Source organism: Rhinoraja longicauda, chromosome 6 (assembly GCF_053455715.1).
Source record: "Rhinoraja longicauda isolate Sanriku21f chromosome 6, sRhiLon1.1, whole genome shotgun sequence".
Lineage (NCBI taxonomy): Eukaryota > Metazoa > Chordata > Chondrichthyes > Rajiformes > Arhynchobatidae > Rhinoraja > Rhinoraja longicauda.
In genome coordinates, this window is record NC_135958.1 from 50,323,966 (window position 1) to 50,342,138 (window position 18,173).

An 18,173-nucleotide genomic window follows, 5' to 3' on the forward strand; every position below is an offset into this window, starting at 1 on the left:
CCCCCTTCCCCTTCCTTCCCATTCCCCCTCTCCCCCCCTCAACCCCCCCCCTCAACCCCCCCTTATCCCCCCTCTCTAGGAAATAGATTTAAACTTTAAAATGTGAACAACTTTAAAAATATAACACCGATTTTAATTAAACTTCTTCCATTAGCACCAAAAGGACGACGGTGAGTCAGGTGGGCCTAAAATTGTCGCGCTATCGTGTACAGTTTGGGCCGGAGTTCAGCAACAAACAAACAAACAAACGAGAGTTTTACTATATGGAATGGGCCAAACGCAGGCAAGTGGGACTAGTGCAGATGGGACATGTTGGTAAGTTGGTCGAAGGACCTGTTTTCACACTCTATGGCTCTATGACACTTTAGCAATTCCTCTACCAAAATAAACATGGCCCTTTACATAGAAAGTTTAATTATGATTTATCATTGTGTTGACAATGATTTGGAGCGCAGAATCTTCCACACAAAAATCTATTGCGACCTTAATGTAACTCCACTCCTGAAACTACCGCCCAACCTTCAGAAACATACTTGGTATCACAACGCACAGCCCACCAGTCTGCGGCGCCCCCTTAATGACCATTAACCATTAAACATGTTAAATGTTTTTTTTTTTTAAAAAGCATTCGTATAAGGAAATTATTATCTGCAGTAGCTAAGAAAGGTGCGCGTTATAATGGTGTTGCACATTTAAATGCAGGTAGTTAACAATCATTCAACAGGAATACCTTGGATTGAGTACACGTGCAGTTAACACAGGGTTGGTGGTTTTAAAGTGGTCTTTCCCCACTAGAACAGGAAGGGAAAGGAGAGGAGCGGAGAGGAGCATTTGTCCCAGTGTTGGGACTGTACCGCTGCAGGCGGAGATGTTGCGAGGAATTGGGAGGTGCCCCGGCTTATTCTGGGTGGCGATTGCTTTGGACCTGGCTGGGTTGTCCCTTCTGTTGGTTGGCATCTTTGGCAACGTGCAGGTGAAGAGCAGGGGGGTGGGGGACTGCTTCATCTACAGCGGGGCCATCATCGTCTTCCTCAGCCTCATCTGGTGGCTGTCCTGGTGCACGGGCAACATCGAGGTCTCCATGGAGGAGCTGGAGGGGAACGGCTTGGCCAAGCTCGCCAGCAAGTTCTCCGAAAGGCAGCTGCTTTCCCCGGCGGAGGGCGAGAAGGGTCTGGGCGAGTTGTCCATGGCCAACCCCTGGGACGTGGCCAGATTGCATGGCGAGGTGGCGCCGCAGAGACAACAAGAGGTGAGATACGTGGAGCTCAACAGAGTGAGGCCGCCTCGTTTATCGTCCATGAACCTGCAGAGGGGAGAGAGGCTGGTGTAAACGGTGAGAAACACTACATTGGCTGCTTGAGCCGAGGATTCATAGGGCGAAGTTCAGCAGAAAAATGCTGACTGAGCAGAATTGGGTGGGGGGAAACGCGCTGAACCGTTGCAATTGCAATGCCAGACTTTCTGTGGATTGGTGGGGCCAAACGGGGTGGTCTTCGTTTAATGGGAAATCCCTTCAAAGGAACCTTATGAATTTCATTAAGTCGAAACACATGACACCTGAAATTTGGTGTTGGAAGGAACTGCAGATGCTGGTTTCAACCAAAGGTAGACACAAAAAGCTGGAGTAACGCAGCGGGTCAGGCAGCATCTGTGGAGAAAAGGGACAAGTGAAGTTTCGGGTCGAGGCCCTTCTTCAGAAGTTAGGGTGGGGAACAAGCAGGCAGTGTAGACTCGATGGGCCGAATGGCCTAATTCTACTCCTATAACTTGTGAATAAGAAACTGCAGATACTGGAATCTTGAGCAAAACACAAAGTACTGGAGGAACTCAGCGCATTAGACAGCATCTGTGGAGTGAATGGGCTGGTGTAGTTTCAGACATGGGCCCTCCTGACTCAAAATGTCTGATAGAAAACGGTCCTGACCCAAAGTGTCACCTGTCCACTCCCTCCACAGATGCTGCCTAACCTGCTGAGTTCCTCCTGCACTTTGTGTTTTGCCAGAGATTACTTAAGTAGTTGTCTTATCACTTAAGTAAGATAGAACATGGAAAGTAAAGTGCAGGAACATGCTCTTTGGCCCACAATAACTATGCCATCTATAAAGTCAATTTAAAACATACGTCTGCCTGTTAAAACTTTCCTCATATCTTCTTTAAATGTTCCCCCCTCACAGCTTAAAGCTATTCCCTCTAGTATTTGACAATTCCATCCTGGGGGGAAAAGGGACTGTCTATTCTTTATAGACCCCTTGTAATTTTTATAACCACAATCAGGCTGTCTCTCAGCCTTTAACACTGCAGAGAAAACGATCCAAGTCAGTCCTGTGTGGGAAGGAACTGCAGATGCTGGTTTAAACCAAAGATAGACACAAAAAGCTGGAGTAACTCAGCGGGTCAGACGACATCCCTGGAGAAAGGGAATAAGCGACACTTCAGGTCGAGGCCCTTCCCTAGTCTGGGCGTCGCCTGTTTAGTTTCTCTGGGGATGTTGTCCGACCTGCTGAGTTACTCCAGCTTTTTGTGCCTTTCCAAGTTAGTTCTAACTCTCCTACAGCTGATACTCTCTAATCCAGGCAACATACTGGTGAACCTCTTCTGCATCTTTTCCAAAGTTTCCACATCTATCCTGTAACAGGATAACCAGAACTGCCCACACTACTCCAAATGTGTTGTAACCAAAGTCTTATATAGCTTCAATACAACCTCCTGTCTTTCATACTCAATGCTTCAACTGCTGAAGACAAGAATGCCGTATGCTCTATACTTTATGCCATACAGCTTCTTTAGAGACAACAACTTCTCCTTTGACTCCTCCCACTTCCTCCAAACCAGAGGCGTAGCTATGGGCACTCGCATGGGCCCTAGCTACGCCTGCCTCTTTGTCGGGTACGTCGAACAATCCCTGTTCCAGACGTACACTGGCCCCATCCCCGAACTCTACCTCTGCTACATCGACGACTGCATTGGTGCTACCTCTTGCACCTATGCAGAACTCACTGACTTCATACACTTCACCTCCAATTTCCATCCTGCCCTTAAATATACCTGGACTATCTCTGACATCTCCCTCCCGTTTCTGGACCTCACCATCTCCATCACAGGAGACAGACTAGTGACGGACATTTACTACAAGCCCACCGACTCGCACAGCTATCTGGACTACACTTCTTCCCACCCAGTCCCCTGCAAAAAGTCTATCTCCTACTCCCAATTCCTCCGTCTACGCCGCATCTGCGCCCGGGATGAGGTGTTTCAGACTAGGGCTTCCGAGATGTCCTCGTTCTTCAGAAAATGGGGCTTCCCCTCCTCCATTATAGATGAGGCTCTCACTAGGGTCTCTTCTACATCCCGCAGCTCCGCTCTTGCTCCCCCTCCCCCCACTCGCAACAAGGACAGGATCCCCCTCGTTCTCACCTTCCAACCCACCAGCCAGCGGATCCAACATATCATCCACCAACATTTCCGTCACCTACAACGGGACCCCACCACTGGCCATATCTTCCCATCCCCTCCCCTCTCTGCGTTCCGCAGAGACCGTTCCCTCCGTAACTCCCTGGTCCACTCGTCCCTTCCTACCCGAACCACCCCAACCCTGGGCACTTTCCCCTGCAACCGCACGAGATGCAACACCTGTCCCTTTACCTCCCCCTTCAACTCCATCAAAGGACCCAAACAGTCTTTCCAGGTGAGACAGAGGTTCACCTGCACCTCCTCCAACCTCATCTATTGCATCCGCTGCTCTAGATGTCAACTTATTTATATCGGCGAAACCAAGCGCAGGCTCGGCGATCGCTTCGCTGAACACCTGCGCTCGGTCCGCATTAGCGCAACTGATCTCCCGGTGGCCCAGCACTTTAACTCCCCCTCCCATTCCCAGTCTGACCTCTCTGTCATGGGCCTCCTCCAGTGCCATAGTGAGGCCCGCTGGAAATTGGAGGAGCAGCACCTCATATTTCGCCTGGGCAGTTTGCAGCCCGGTGGTATGAACGTCGACTTCTCCAACTTCAGATAGCTCCTCTGTCCCTCCCTTCCCCTCCTCCTTCCCAGATCTCCCTCTATCTTCCTGTCTCCACCTATATCCTTCCTTTGTCCCACCCCCGACATCAGTCTGAAGAAGGGTCTCGACCCGAAACGTCACCCATTCCTTCTCTCCCGAGATGCTGCCTGACCTGCTGAGTTACTCCAGCATTTTGTGAATAAATCAAACAGCTTCTTTAAACTCTATCTACTTGTGTTTCTACTTTCAGGGAGCTATGGACTTGCACCCCAAGATCTCTGTACATCAGTGTTGCTAAGATCCTGAAATTCATAGTATATTAAAACATAGAAAATAGGTGCAGGAGTAGGCCATTCGGCCCGTCGAGCCATTCAATATGATTATGGCTCAGCAGGTCAGGCAGCATCTCAGGAGAGAAGGAATGGGTGACGTTTCGGGTCGAGACCCTTCTTCAGACTTCTTCAGACATCAGTCTGAAGAAGGGTCTCGACCCGAAACGTCACCCATTCCTGCTCTCCTGAGATGCTGCCTGACTTGCTGAGTTACTCCAGCATTTTGTGAATAAATACCTTCGATTTGTACCAGCATCTGCAGTTATTTTCTTATAATATGAATATGGCTGATCATCCAAAATCTGTACCCCATTCCTGCTTTCTCCCCATGTCCTCGTGCATTTGACCTCCCAAAGTACAATGCCACATACTAGTCCAGTTTAAGCTCCATCTGCCATTTCTCAATATATATTTCCAGGTCCATATCTTGCTGAATCCTTCAACGATCACCCTCGTTACTCACAACTCTGTTGATGTGCTGAAATGATTGGATGTAGTTTTGATCTCAGAGAAATCATGTGAGAAATCACAGAGCATTTATTATTGTGAATGAGTGTTGGGTTGGGTCTGATACTGAGCTGTTGTACAAGTGTTCTGCGATTAAGCAAGAGTGCACGGTGAAGTAAGTGGTTTAAAAATTGGCATGAGCGTAATGCAGGGCAATGAAATTGGTAGGAAGAATAGAAGAACGGATGATCGTTAAAATGGATAGCGTTTTTGTTCATTTTCAATATCTGGCCATTACTGATAAAGCCATATATTATTTGCCTTCAGAAGGGGGTGGTAATCTGTCCATTCCATCCTTCTGATGAAGGTGCTCCCTGATTGATGTTGGAGAGAAACATTCCAAAAGTTAGACCCAGCCGTGATGAAGGACGGCCAGTTTACTTCCTAGTCAGGAAAGGGAGCATTTTTGTGGGAAACCTGCAGATAGTGGTATCCCCTCGTGGCTGTGCCTCTTGAGGTTACGTGTTTGTGAGGTGCCTGCTATAGAGCTCTGTCATTTTAAGTTAGAAAAGCAAATGGATTGTTGGCCTTCATTACAAAGGGGTGACTTAAGAATGTAAAGAGTTTTGCTACAATTGATGGTGAAACCACACCTTAGTTTTTGTCTCCTTATTTAAGGAGGGCTAAATTTCCCTTGGAGGCAGTTGTGTACAAGAAGTTCATGCAGTTGACTCAGTTCTGTTTCGTTTACTGTCATGTATACCAAGGTACAGTGAAAAGCTTTTGTTGCATGGTGACCAGTCAACAGAAATACCATACATGGTTGCAAGGTTACAACCAATCTATTTACAGTGTATAGATACATGGTCAGGGAATAACATTTAGCGCAAGGTAAAGCCAGTAAGTCCAATCAAGGATAGTCCGAGGGTCATCAAAGAGGTAGATAGTAGTTCAGCACTACTCTCTGGTTGTGGTAGGATGATTCAGTTGCCTGATAACAGCTGGGAAGAAACTGTCCCTGAATCTGGTGGTGTGCATTTTGACACCTTTATACCTTTTGCCCGATGGGAGAGGGACTTGCCAGGGTGTGACCCGTCCCTCGATTATGCTGCTGGCCTTGCCGAGGCAGCGTGAGGTATGAATGGACTCAATAGAAGGGAGGTTGGTTTGTGTGATGGTCTGGGCTGCGTCCACAATTCGCTGCCATTTTTTTTGCGGTCTTGGATGGAGCGGTTCCCAAACCAAGCTGTGATGCATGCATCCTGATAAAATGCTTTCTCTGGTGCATCTGTAGAAGTTGGTGAGAGTTGTAGGGGCATGCAAACTTTCCAAGTCTTCTCAGAAAGTAGAGCCATTGATTCCTGGGATCAACTGGGTCTATAATCATTGGAATTTAGAACAATAAGAGGTGATTTTGTTGAAATACTTGGGATGCTGAGGGAGGCCTTTTAGTTTTGTAGCAGGCCATTGTCCCGCCTTAAATGTTGCAAACATTCAATCTGTTATTTCTATCAGCTGGTGCTTTTACAATGCTGCGTGAAGCAGGAACAAACACCTATTTGTTACAAAAATATCTGTTGCACATTTAATTGCTATATGGGCAAAGCTGTTAAGTTAACACATGAACAGTACAGTCTAATGCTAACTCTATTGGTTTCTGTTGCATAATGCACTTGCATTGAATGTTTCTGAAAGCAGAGCCATCAATTAAATGGCAAAATAGCTCGATCTCTCAATTTCTCAGATCTTTATCTGTCATTCCCCGCTTAGAATCTGCAATATTGCTATTTGCTTTGCGGGAGGCATGGAGTTGCTGCCTTACTGCGCCAGAGACCCAGGTTTGATCCTGACTATGGGTGCTTGTCTATACGGAGTTTGTACATTCTCCTCGTGGTCTGTGTGGATTTTCTCCAAGATCTTCGGTTTCCTCCCACATTCCAAAGACGTACAGGTTTGTAGGTTAATTAGCTTGGTATAAGTGTAAATTGTCCCCAGTGTGTGTAGGACAGTGTTAATGTGCGGGGATGGCTGGTCAGTGCAGACTCGGTGGTCCGAAGGGCCTGTTTCCACATTGTATCTCTAAACTAAACTAAAGGTGTATAGGAAAGTTCTGTTAATGATTGTTGGATAATGATAATTAGTACCATGGTGACTACCCTGCTTGCATTTGTTCAATGGTTAGTTATTTTCAACACGGAAGATATTAGTTCAGATTAAATCTTTTTTTTTCCAGTTTGGGCATCCTGTGCTAACTAACATCAGTAAAGTTCAACTAAATGCAGGTTGGAACTGTACGCGCTGTAAACCCAAACGTGTACCTCTGTACCTGTGAAATTGTACTTTACACCCAAGTGTATCAGGGTTTAACCCTGCCAAGCTGATTTCAGGTAGGATCATCATAACTTTCGTCTTATCAGTGAAGCATAATTGTTCAGCCCAGTTCCATGAACACCTAGGTGACCAATTTCAAAACGATCGTATTAATCTGTATCCTTGAATAATGATTTACATCTGATGCCAGGAGCTGAAAGAGAGTTTATTGCCATCATTGCTGCGGAATCATTGATCAGAGTGCAGCACACATTTTAGGACAGTAATGATTCTAACCAATTATAAAATTATCAGGCTAATTTAATCTATAAGCCAAAGCCATTTTACTAAGCCATGCTTTCAACGTATAAATGAAAATAGTTTAACGCATAATAGGCTTGGTGTACGATGTTTAAAATGGACGTGTGGAAAGCGTTGTATTTTCATTTTCAATCATACAGATGCTGTTTAGACAGGGGCCTATTACTAATTAACAGGGTCTGCCAGTCACAGACTTTCATCATAGTTGAAGTTCAATCTCTTCTACATCTGAACTCCTTTCTGCAGCCTGGAAAAAAATAGAAAGAGGATATTAATTTCCATTCCAGAGTAAAAGAGCTCTTGCGCAAACCGACACGGTGGCGCAGTGGTAGAGTTGCTGCCTTACAGCGAATGCAGCGCCGGAGGCCTGTGTTCGATCCCGACTACAGGTGCTGGCTGTACGGAGTTTGTACGTTCTCCCCCATGACCTGCGCGGGTTTTCTCCGAGATCATTGGTTTCCTTCCACACTCCAAAGACGTACAGGTTTGTAGGCAAGTTGGCTTGGTAAATGTGAAAATTGTTCCTAGTGGGTATAGGATAGTGTTAATGTGCGGGGATCGCTGGTCGTCGCAGACCCTGTGGGCCGAAAGGCCCTGTTTCCGCGCTGTAACTCTAAACTAAACCATTGTCTGTCAGGAACATAGGCTTTCATGCTTGGTAATAAGGTGCTTCGCTGATTCTTGTTCTTTTTTCCCCTGATCCACCTCTGCTCTTGCAAAGAGTTTCTGGTCCATCTGTTCTTCCTGAGAACACCTGGCCCACTCAATCATTCTGAGAGTTCAGAATTAAATACAAGCATAGGTTCACAAAGTTAATTCCCAGGATGGAGGGACTGTCATATGAGGAAAGATTGGAAAGACTGGGCTTGTATTCATTGGAGTTTAGAAGGATGAGAGGGGATCTTATAGAGACGTATACAATTATAAAAGGACTGGACAAGCAAGATGCAGGAAAATGTTCCAAATGTTGGGGGAGTCCAGAACCAGGGGCCACAGTCTTAGAACAAAGGGGAGGCCATTTAAAACTGAGGTGAGAAGAAACCTTTCCACCCTGAGTTGTGAATTTTTGTGGAATTCTCTGCCACAGAAGCCAGTAAAGCCCAATTCACTGGATGAATTTAAAAGAGAGTTAGATGGAGCTCTTGGGGCGAATGGAATCAAGGGATATGGGGAGAAGGCAGGCACAGGTTACTGACTGTGGATGATCAGCCATGATCACAATGAATGGCGGTGCTGGCTCAAAGGGCCACATGGCCTCCTCCTGCACCTATTTTCTATGTTTCTAAGTGCAGAGGTCTATGCCATCATAACCTTCCTTTATTTAATAAACTGCTATCAAATCCTGTAACTAGACTGCTATCCCCTCCTGCACTGCACCACAGAATGCTGGTGTTCATTATAGCTATCAATCTTCCATTCCAAACACTTTCAGGTATGTGCTTACTCTACTTTGCAAGAGACACTGTGCTCAGTCTTTGCACAGAGTCTTGGTTGTATCACGCACTGCAGAATGTTTTTGCACTATCAGTGGGAATTTTGTTTAATTCATTGAACTTTTTATTTTAACTATTATGGTATCTATGGGTGCTGTGACATATCTTACTTTAGTTTAGAGATACAGCATGGAAACTGGCTGTTTGGCCCATCAAATCCATGCTGACCATTGATCACCTGTACACTAGTTCTATCCTACATATTAGGGGCAATTTACAGAAGCCAATTAACCTACAAACCTGCACATCTTTGGTATGTGGGAGGAAACCAGCGCACCTGGGAAAAAACCTCACACGGTCACAGGGAGAATGTGCAACCTCTGCACAGTGGGGATCGAACCTGGATCTATTGTGCTGTGAGGCTGAAACTTTACATCTGCCCTGCTACCCTGTTATGCTGCTGCAAGTAAGAATTTTGATTAGGGGCGGCATAGTAGCTCAGTGGTAGAGTTACTGCCCTACAACACCAGAGAGCCGGGTTCAATCCTATCCTCTGGGCGCTGTTTGTACGGAGTTTGCACATTCTCCGTGTGACTGTGTGGGTTTTCTCCGAGTGCTCTGTTTTCCTCCCACACTCCAAAGTGCAGGTTTTGTAGATTAATTGGCCGTGGTAAGTTGTAAACTTGTCCTTAGTGTATAGGATAGTGCTAGTGTACTGCTGGTTGACGCGGACTCGGTTGGCCGAAGGGCCTGTTTCTGCGCTGTCTCTCTAAAGACTAAAGGTTGAGGATGTGCAAGTTAGAAGTAGCAGTTATTGAACTATTTAATTTAAACATACTAGGGTACTGTTTGTTTCATCAGTGAGGACTTTGGATTTTGTATCTTCCCCTATCTGTTATACTGAGGTTGAACTGATAGTATCTATGTATGGCATACTTGATCTTTTTACGTAGCATGCATTCTAGCTTTTTATTGTTACTTGGATCATAATCATACTCGCACTTTATTAGCCAAGTATGTTTTGCAACACACGAGAATTTTAATTTGTATACAGTCATACCAATAAAAAGCAACAAGACACGCAAAATAATTTTAACATGAACATCCACCACAGCGACCCATCCACATTCCTCACTGTGATGGAAGGCAAAAAAAAGTTCAATCTCTTCCCTTCTTTGTTCTGCCGCCATCGGAGGCCTCGAGCCTTCCGTTGACGGGGCGATCTTGGCTCCCGTAGCCGGCAGTCGGGGCCTCCGCATCAGGGCGATCAAGCTCCCACATCGGGGGGGGGGGTCTCAGCTCCCTGTGTCGGGCGATCAGACCCCGGGTCGGGGCTAGTCAAACCTTCTGCGACAATAACAAACCTAAACCTAACTTTTTTTTTAAAGACATTTGTTAGGCCTTGGTATATGCTCAGCATGGACATCGTGGATGGCAGCACCTGTTCCTGCTCTGCACTCTTCTGTTCTATCATCTGTACTCATTTTTAAACAATAACCTTCCCCAGATTGGCAAACTTGACTCTCTGAAATGGAAAGTTTCTTGGATTCAATTAGTTTATCATCACATACACCAGGGCGCAATGACATTCTGTCCACGTGAAGCTCATAGAGTAAACTGTATACATAAATTTGTCATAGATACAATAAATACTATGACAAATACTAAACAGCAGAATAGTGCAAAGATCAGAGTCCAATCTGAGATCATGTTTAAAAATAATGAAGTACAATAATGGAATAAACAAGTAGAGGTAAGAGTTTGTGGCAGCACCTCCAGGAAAGGGGTAAGTTGTTCAGCATTGGGGAAGAAGCTGTTCTTGAGTCTGGACGCCTGGGTTTTCAAGCTCCTGTATCTTCTAGCTGAAAGTGGAAGAGGGATTGGCCAAAGTGGGAGGCATCCTTAACAATACCTCCAGCCATTCTGATGTAACCTACCACGGCGATGGACAGGATGGAAGGAAGTGGCAAGCCTGTGATGGATTTGGCTGTGTTCATCATTCTCTGAAGTTTCAGGTAGTCGAGAGCAGAACACTTGCCATAACCTGCGTAGATACATTCTGTCAGAATACCTTTTCTAGTGCATCTGTCGAAGTTCACGAGAATCCAAAGGACATGCCAAATCTTCTCTGTGCCTAACAACATACATATGCTGATGTGCATTCTTGATTAATACATCAAAGTGAAGGGACCATGTTAGCTAGCTGGTGAAATGGAGGCCTAGGAACTTGAAGGTGTTGATCATTTCCACAGTAGCTTCGTTTATGAGGACAGGGTAGTATTTCCTTGTGCTTTCTAGTGTTTTCACCCTCTGGCTTCCTTAGGTCAACAACCAAATCTTTCATCTAACTGACCATAAGGGCTAGGTGTTTGTTCGGACATCCAGTTCCTGATCCCTATTCACTACTCCATTGAATCATTGTTATTGAACAGGTTGACAATAGTGGTATCGTCAGTGAACTTAATGATTGAAGTGGTGCTGCACTTGCTACACAGTGATGGGTGTACAGGAAATAGAGTAGGGGAATGAGCAGATAACCTTGAGGAGCTTCAATGTTGAGGGTAGAATAGAGGCGATTTTATGACCAATTCTAACCTACCGAGATTTACTAGTCAAGTGGCCAATAAGTCAGTCGCAGATGGAGGCTCCACCACCAAGGTCCAAAAGTTTAGTTTTGAAGTTATTCAGTATTATGGTGTATTAAGCCTGAGCTGTAGTCAATAAATAGCAGGGGAAAAAACTGCAGATGCTGGTTTAGATCCAAGGTAGAGAAAAAATGCTGGAGTAACTCAGCAGGTCAGACAGTATCTCTGGAGAGAAGGAATGGGTGACATTTCGGGTCAAAACCCTTCAGACTGATGTTGGAGGAGGGGGGTAGGACAAAGATAGGATGTCGTAGGAGGCAGCAAGGCTAGTGGGAGAACTGGGGAGGGGATAGAGAGGGACAGCAGGAACTATCTGAAGTTAGAGAAGTCAATGTTCATGCCGCTGGGGTGTAAACTACCCAAGCGATATATGAGGTGCTGTTCCTCCAAATTGCGCTGGGCCTCACTCTGACAATGGAGGAGGCCCAGGACAGAAAGGTCAGATTGGGAATGGGAGGGCGAGTTGAAGTGTTGAGCCACTGGGAGATCAGGTTGGTTAAGACGGTCAATAAATAGCATCAATAAATATTTGTAAATAATAAATAATTGTCAATAATAAATAGTGGTCAATAATAGCATCCTGACAGGTGTTCTTGTAGTTAAAGTGGTCCAGAGTTAAATATAGTAAAGGGAGATGGTGTCCTCTGTAGACCTATTTTTCCTGTACACAGATTGCAAGGGGGTCCAGATTGCTCAGGAGACAGGTTTGATGTGCGCCATCATTCATCCTTTGAAACATTTCATTATGTCCGATTTTTTTTAAAAAAACAATGGTGGTTTGAAGAAAAGATCTGCATTTTTTTTCACAACCTTGAGATATTCCAAAGGGGCTTTAACAGTTCAATCATAGTTATGGTCTGAGAAACAGATTAGACAATGTATCCAGAGCAAGGCTCTGCTAACAGCAATAGGATAACAACAAATAATCCGCTTTTACTGAAGTTCTGAGATATTTCTAGTTCTCCAAGTAGTATCATGCAATCCCTCATCTTTACCTGAGAGGGCACAAAGGGTTTTGATTTCAGTCTCTCACCTGAGAGCTAGCAGAGAATTTCCCCAGTGCTCATTAAGTCTCTTAATTTAAAAAGTCTCTTGCCAGATTCTGTCACTTGCCTATTTAAACTATTGAAACTTGCACATCATGTTTCCGTGTTCTCCCTGTAACCGCATGGGTTTCCTCCAGAAGCTCCGGTTTTCTCCCTTCATCCCAAAGGCATACAGGTTGGCATCTGTGACCCAAGTGTCGGGAGTGGATGGGAAAGTGGGATAATGTAGAACTAGTGTTAATGGGGGGAATCAAATGTCGGCATGGACTCAGTGGGCCGAAGGGCCTTCTGCCGTCCTGTGTCTTTAAACTAAAACTAAACTATGGCTACCTTTTTGTTTTCTAAAAATCTGCAAGTGCTGTGAATCTATCAAATTAAAACGGAAAATGTTGGAAACATTTAATCAAGCAGCATCGGAGAAAAGACAAATAAAGTTAACTTTTCTGATGTTCAACCTGTTAACTTTGGTTCCCTTTTCACAGATGCTGCCTGAACTGCAAAGTGTTTCCAGCTTTTGCGTCGCCCACTTTTGTTTTCTGCTTGGTCACTGAAGTGCACCCGGGGATCCAGAATTTTCAGACATAGCACTGAGTCGCAGTCAACACTTAATATCCCACGCGATCAGTAAAACCTGATCCAGAGTAGATATGCCTAACATCCTATTACACAAACGCATGTACTATGTGGAACACAAGGCTGAGAAGGTTGTGCAATTAGTAAGGAAAAGTTCATTATTGTGTAAACAACGTGTAGCTTGACGTCAAAGGGCGGATACTCTTAACATATAGCTCGATAGGAACTGCTGCCTGGTGGGTGAAGTGACGCATGGGTGTGGTTCACCTATCAATATAACTTATTATTTCTTAAGTTTTATACTACGCAACAGAAACTTCTCCATTAATTCCACCATTGTATGATTTTAAATTAATAGGAGTTTATCGTCTAAAGTTTAGTATTCAAATATGAAGGGTCAATGGAAACTAAACACCACAATTGATTTTGTTACTGCCCAACAGTTGATTGTCCTCTGTTTTGAATGCAATCAAAGGTCAAGTCGCACAATTTCTTCTGCGATGGAGAATAACAAAAATTTACAACTCTTTCCTAATCAGATGTGCAGCACTTTGGTCAACGTGGGTTGTTTTTAAATGTGCTATACAAATAAAATTGACTTGACTTGACTTGACTTGACTTGACTTCTCTTCCAGAGTAGTGGCTATTTATCATGAAATTGGAATTCCCAGATCTAATTCCAAAACCATAATTGCTTTGGGTCAGTGCTCTCACTCTCCTGTTTACGACTAGTTGCCTCTCAGTGCCTGAGACCTGGGTTCAGATTTGATCGTGCGTGTGTGTGTAGTTTACCACCCCCCCATCACAAACATGTGCCGGTTCGTAGCTTTATTGGCCTCTGATTGTCCTCAGTGGGTAGGCAAGTGACAGAATCTGCCATGGGATATTTTTAAGAAAGAGGTTAATGTAGGATTCATGTAAATGGGAAGTTGGTAGCTGGCAAGATAGGCTGAAGAACCTGTTTCTGCGAAATCAAAGAATTTGCAGTAAACCAGCAACTTTTTGTGAGGAGGCCCATGTTTGACAAACCAGAATACGTCTGATGGCTGTTCTTTGAAGTTCTGAGCTTCCTAAGAGGTTGCCACCACTGACGTTCCCACAGCAATCTGAACTTGGTCTTTATGTTTAGCAGTGGACACCAAGAGCCAGTGTTTTCCCAGTGGTTGGAGTGGGGAAATGTGTTTTAAGAACCTGGAACCGATTTCACTCAATTAATTTCAATGGAGAAAAAATGTTTCAAAAGAGCCGCATACCTTTCTGGCAACTTTAAAAAAAATATTGAGTTCATATTGAGATACAATGAAATTTAACGTTATGTTTAGAGAAAGACCTTATAATCGGAGGAAGATCTGACCATGTGGATAAGGAAATAATCGCTGGGTCGAGACTTCTGGTGCAATACTGTGAGGAGAATTAGAGGGAGTTTCCTTCAGATTCTTCTGCTGTGAAGCTATTATTATAAAGAATCCAAGGTATCACAAAATGCTGGAGTAACTCAGCGGGTCAGGCAGCATCTCAGGAGAGAAGGAATGGGTGACGTTTCGGGTCGACACCCTTCTTCAGAAAGAATCCAAAACCTTTCCGCTTCCTTCATGGGGGGCTCTGGGACATTTTGTAATAAATAGTTCTCATTCATGGGGGGCTCTGGGACATTTTGTAATAAATAGTTCTCATTCATGGAGGGCTCTGGGACATTTTGACCTTCTTTTTACAGAGTGAGATTCTACTTAAGTGTTCGCTCTCCCCACTCTTTCTCTGCTCTTTGTCTATTATAAGCATCTGGCTGTCAAAGTAGATCATTCAGACGTTCAGAGTTGGTTGAGGAGACTGTTCTGTTTGCTTGTATTCTGGCAAATACATTCAAATGAAGAAAACATGCCATACTTGCTTAATAACATTCAATGAGATTTTATTTAAGTGAGCCAGGAGCTGCATTCATTTCTTTTCTTAGAATCTTTTAAATTTTGAAATTGATCAGACAACAGTTCAACAAGAGATCTCAAAATGATTTTATTGAATGTGGTTGTATCTGTAAATACACTGTTCTAGACATCTTGACAGATTGTGACTGAAAGCCCAGCTGGGAACAGAGTATCAGCTTCTAGGTGGCACAGTGGCACAGCGGTAGAGTTGCTGCTTTGCAGCGAATGCAGCGCCGGAGACCCGGGTTCGATCCCGACTACGGGTGCTGTCTGTACAGAGTTTGTACGTTCTCCCTGTGACCTGCGTGGGTTTTCTCCGAGATCTTCGGTTTCCTCCCACACTCGACGTATAGGTTTGTAGGTTAATTGGCTTGGTAAATATAAAAATTGGCCCTAGTGGGTGTAGGATAGTGTTAATGTGTGGGGATCGCTGGTCAGCGCGGACCGGTGGGCCGAAGGGCCTGTTTCCGCGCTGTAAGTCTAAACTAAACCATGGGTGCAAAATCATTCCACCATTTTCAACTATCTTCATCGGAATACATTTTTTTTTTTTAATCTAAAATTGATATGAGCTAGGGCCTTTAGTTATTTTAATTAATGTAATTATAACCATTAATACGCAAAGCAGAATGCAAAATTTAGAGTAAAGGATAAGAGGTTTAGAGTGGATCTGAAGAAGAATTGTCTCACCCAGAGAGTGGTTGGAATCCAGAACACTGGGTCATGGAGACAGAAACTCTCTCAACATTTAAGCCGTACCTCCACAACCACTTGAATTGTCAAGGGACGGAAGGCTATGGGTGGGTTGGTTAATGGAATTAGTCTAAATAGGTTTTTGATAGTGGCATGGGCATGGTGGACCAAAGAGCCCATTCTGCGACACATCTTTAAAAACACTGAAGTGAAATTATAACTTATTCAGCCGGCCGAGAATCCCTATTCAAATGAACGGGACCAACTATACGGCATTAGGTCTCGGTCAGCATAGGTCTGCTAAGATAATGTCTTCATCAAAGTGCTGGGGTATTGAACTAGATTTGCCTTTGCCTCTAGTCTCGATGTAGACTTCCATGATGAAGCATGGTGATGGATCCAGTAGTGCTTGTCACGTGCTGGATGCTGGTCCACCTAATCTGAGACCAGCTTCTGTGGAAATGACTGAGGGTTACCTATTCCCTGGAGAATCACTGTCCAGAGCCAGGAAAAGTATCCGTTCAATATCTGAAACTCTTCTCACAGCCATCTTGAGTTTTAGGACTAAAAATAAGTAGATTCTACAATTCACAAAATCCTGCAATTGTTTGAAAAGGTAGCAGGTATCACGAATGTCGATTAGCTTACTTGCTTGTTATTTGTTATCAATGTCATGCTAAACTATTTATGAATAACTAATTGCTGGCCTTTTCTCCTCTCCATTGCAGGTGATCTTGCGAGACTCAATGTATGTAAAATATGAAGGAGACGGTGTTCCACTGAAGAATGAATGCTGTTTTGTTAGCAGATTAAATTTGCACTATTTTCCAAGCAGGAGGTTCTGATTCCTTGAAAGCACGTGGCAAATAATCCATGTCATCTTGTTATTAGTCATGACCCAACCTCATCCTTGAGAGAATTGTTTTAACTATTTTTTTAAAAGAATGTTGATCAATCGAGCTGGCTTCACTGTGAATGTTTCTCTCACTAAAAATTGACAACATTAATAGCAACATAATGTGCGATCATGGTCATGTTTGAGTGTATTTACTTTTGCACTAATGTGTAATGTATTAAATTCAATATTGCACTGTGCTTGTATGTATTCAGGGGATTGCTCTCACGCTCGCACATTGTCAGTATCAGCGTGGCACTTTCATATTTAAATTGTATATAATATTAATTCATGTGGAATAAAAAAACTCTTTACAAATAAAAATCGGTGCACTCTCCAGGATTTTTAAAAAATCCACAAAGCCATTTATTCTGATTTACCTGACCCCCAACTTGATGGAGAAAGGTAGGAAAAAAACCCAGCAGATGCTGGTTTAACTCGAACGTAGACACAAAATGCTGGAGTAACTCAGCGTCTTGGGAGAGAAGGCATGGGTGAACATCACTCATTCTCTCCCATGATGCTGCCTGTCCCGCTGAGTTATTCCAGCATTTTGTGTCTACCTTTGATGGGGAAATGTCAAGTATTGAATTTTCTGGCTATTCGGGTGGATTGTGTAAACTATAACACTTTATACCGAAACCAGGAAGTTGCCACTGGGAAAATGTGTTTCCGTTGTTGTGGCAAAGGACTAGAATTTCACTAGGTGTATATTCTTAGAAATCTCATCTGCAGCTCCTAATGTGCAGAAAGTCCATTTCACCTTTTTTCCAGACTGGATTTTCCAATTGCGTCTTAACGATGTAGGAGGGTGTGGAACAATCAAAGGCTTAAATTAGCAACGACCTCAGCTGTTAATGATCATTTGCACTGATAATAACTCTGGGACATCAATCCACAATAGGTTATTATAATTTCACCTGACGTTGAATAAAATGTTAAATAAGTACACAATTGGTATTTATCAAAATATTTTAAACATGATTCATTTTATTATGTTTGGTTCTAAATGATGTGTAGCCATAACACGATGAGGAAGTATTTAAGAAAACTTGGAATTCCGGAATGTTCTTTCAAGAGGAAGTGTTATCTTAATTTAAACACATTTCCATGGAGTTAGACTGGATGAGCAAGTCAAGTTTATTTGTCACATACACATACAGAATGTGCAGTGAAATGAAAAGTCACCCACAGTCCAGCAATAGAGCAATAAAAATAAACAATTTCACACAAAATCACAACCAACACAAAACAAACAAAAAAGAAACATCCATCACAGTGAGTCTCCTACTGTCACCTCCTCACTGTGATGGAAGGCCAGAATGTTTTCTCTTCCCCTGCTGTCCACTGTTCTGGCTGTTGAACAGACATGAGTTTGAATCTGAAATTTAAAATCAAAATTAAAAATGAACATGTTCAGTTTATCATCATTGGTATGTGTACTGAGGTACAGTGAAAAGTTCATAAGTTATAGGAGCTGAATTAGGCCATTTGGCCCATCAAGTCTACTCTGTCATTCAATTGTGGCTGATCTATCTTTCCCTCTCAACCCTATTCTC

General features: G+C 43.7%; 1 protein-coding gene across 4 annotated transcripts; it reads left to right on the plus strand.

Moving 5' to 3' along the window:
- The first annotated feature begins 762 nt into the window (after positions 1-762).
- tmem238l (transmembrane protein 238 like) lies at positions 763-16,915 on the plus strand. 4 transcript variants are annotated; one of them, XM_078400944.1, is made up of 2 exons: positions 763-1,333; positions 16,448-16,915. In XM_078400944.1, exon 1 carries the CDS (start codon positions 869-871, stop codon positions 1,328-1,330), a length of 462 nt encoding a protein of 153 aa, XP_078257070.1. In that variant the 5' UTR covers positions 763-868; the 3' UTR covers positions 1,331-1,333; positions 16,448-16,915. The 4 variants fall into 4 exon arrangements, 2 of the variants coding, with proteins under 2 accessions (XP_078257070.1, XP_078257069.1); XM_078400943.1 differs by having other exon boundaries at positions 763-1,249; XR_013547393.1 differs by lacking the exon at positions 763-1,333 and adding an exon at positions 7,029-7,163 and having other exon boundaries at positions 16,448-16,550.
- Positions 16,916-18,173: the final 1,258 nt, after the last annotated feature.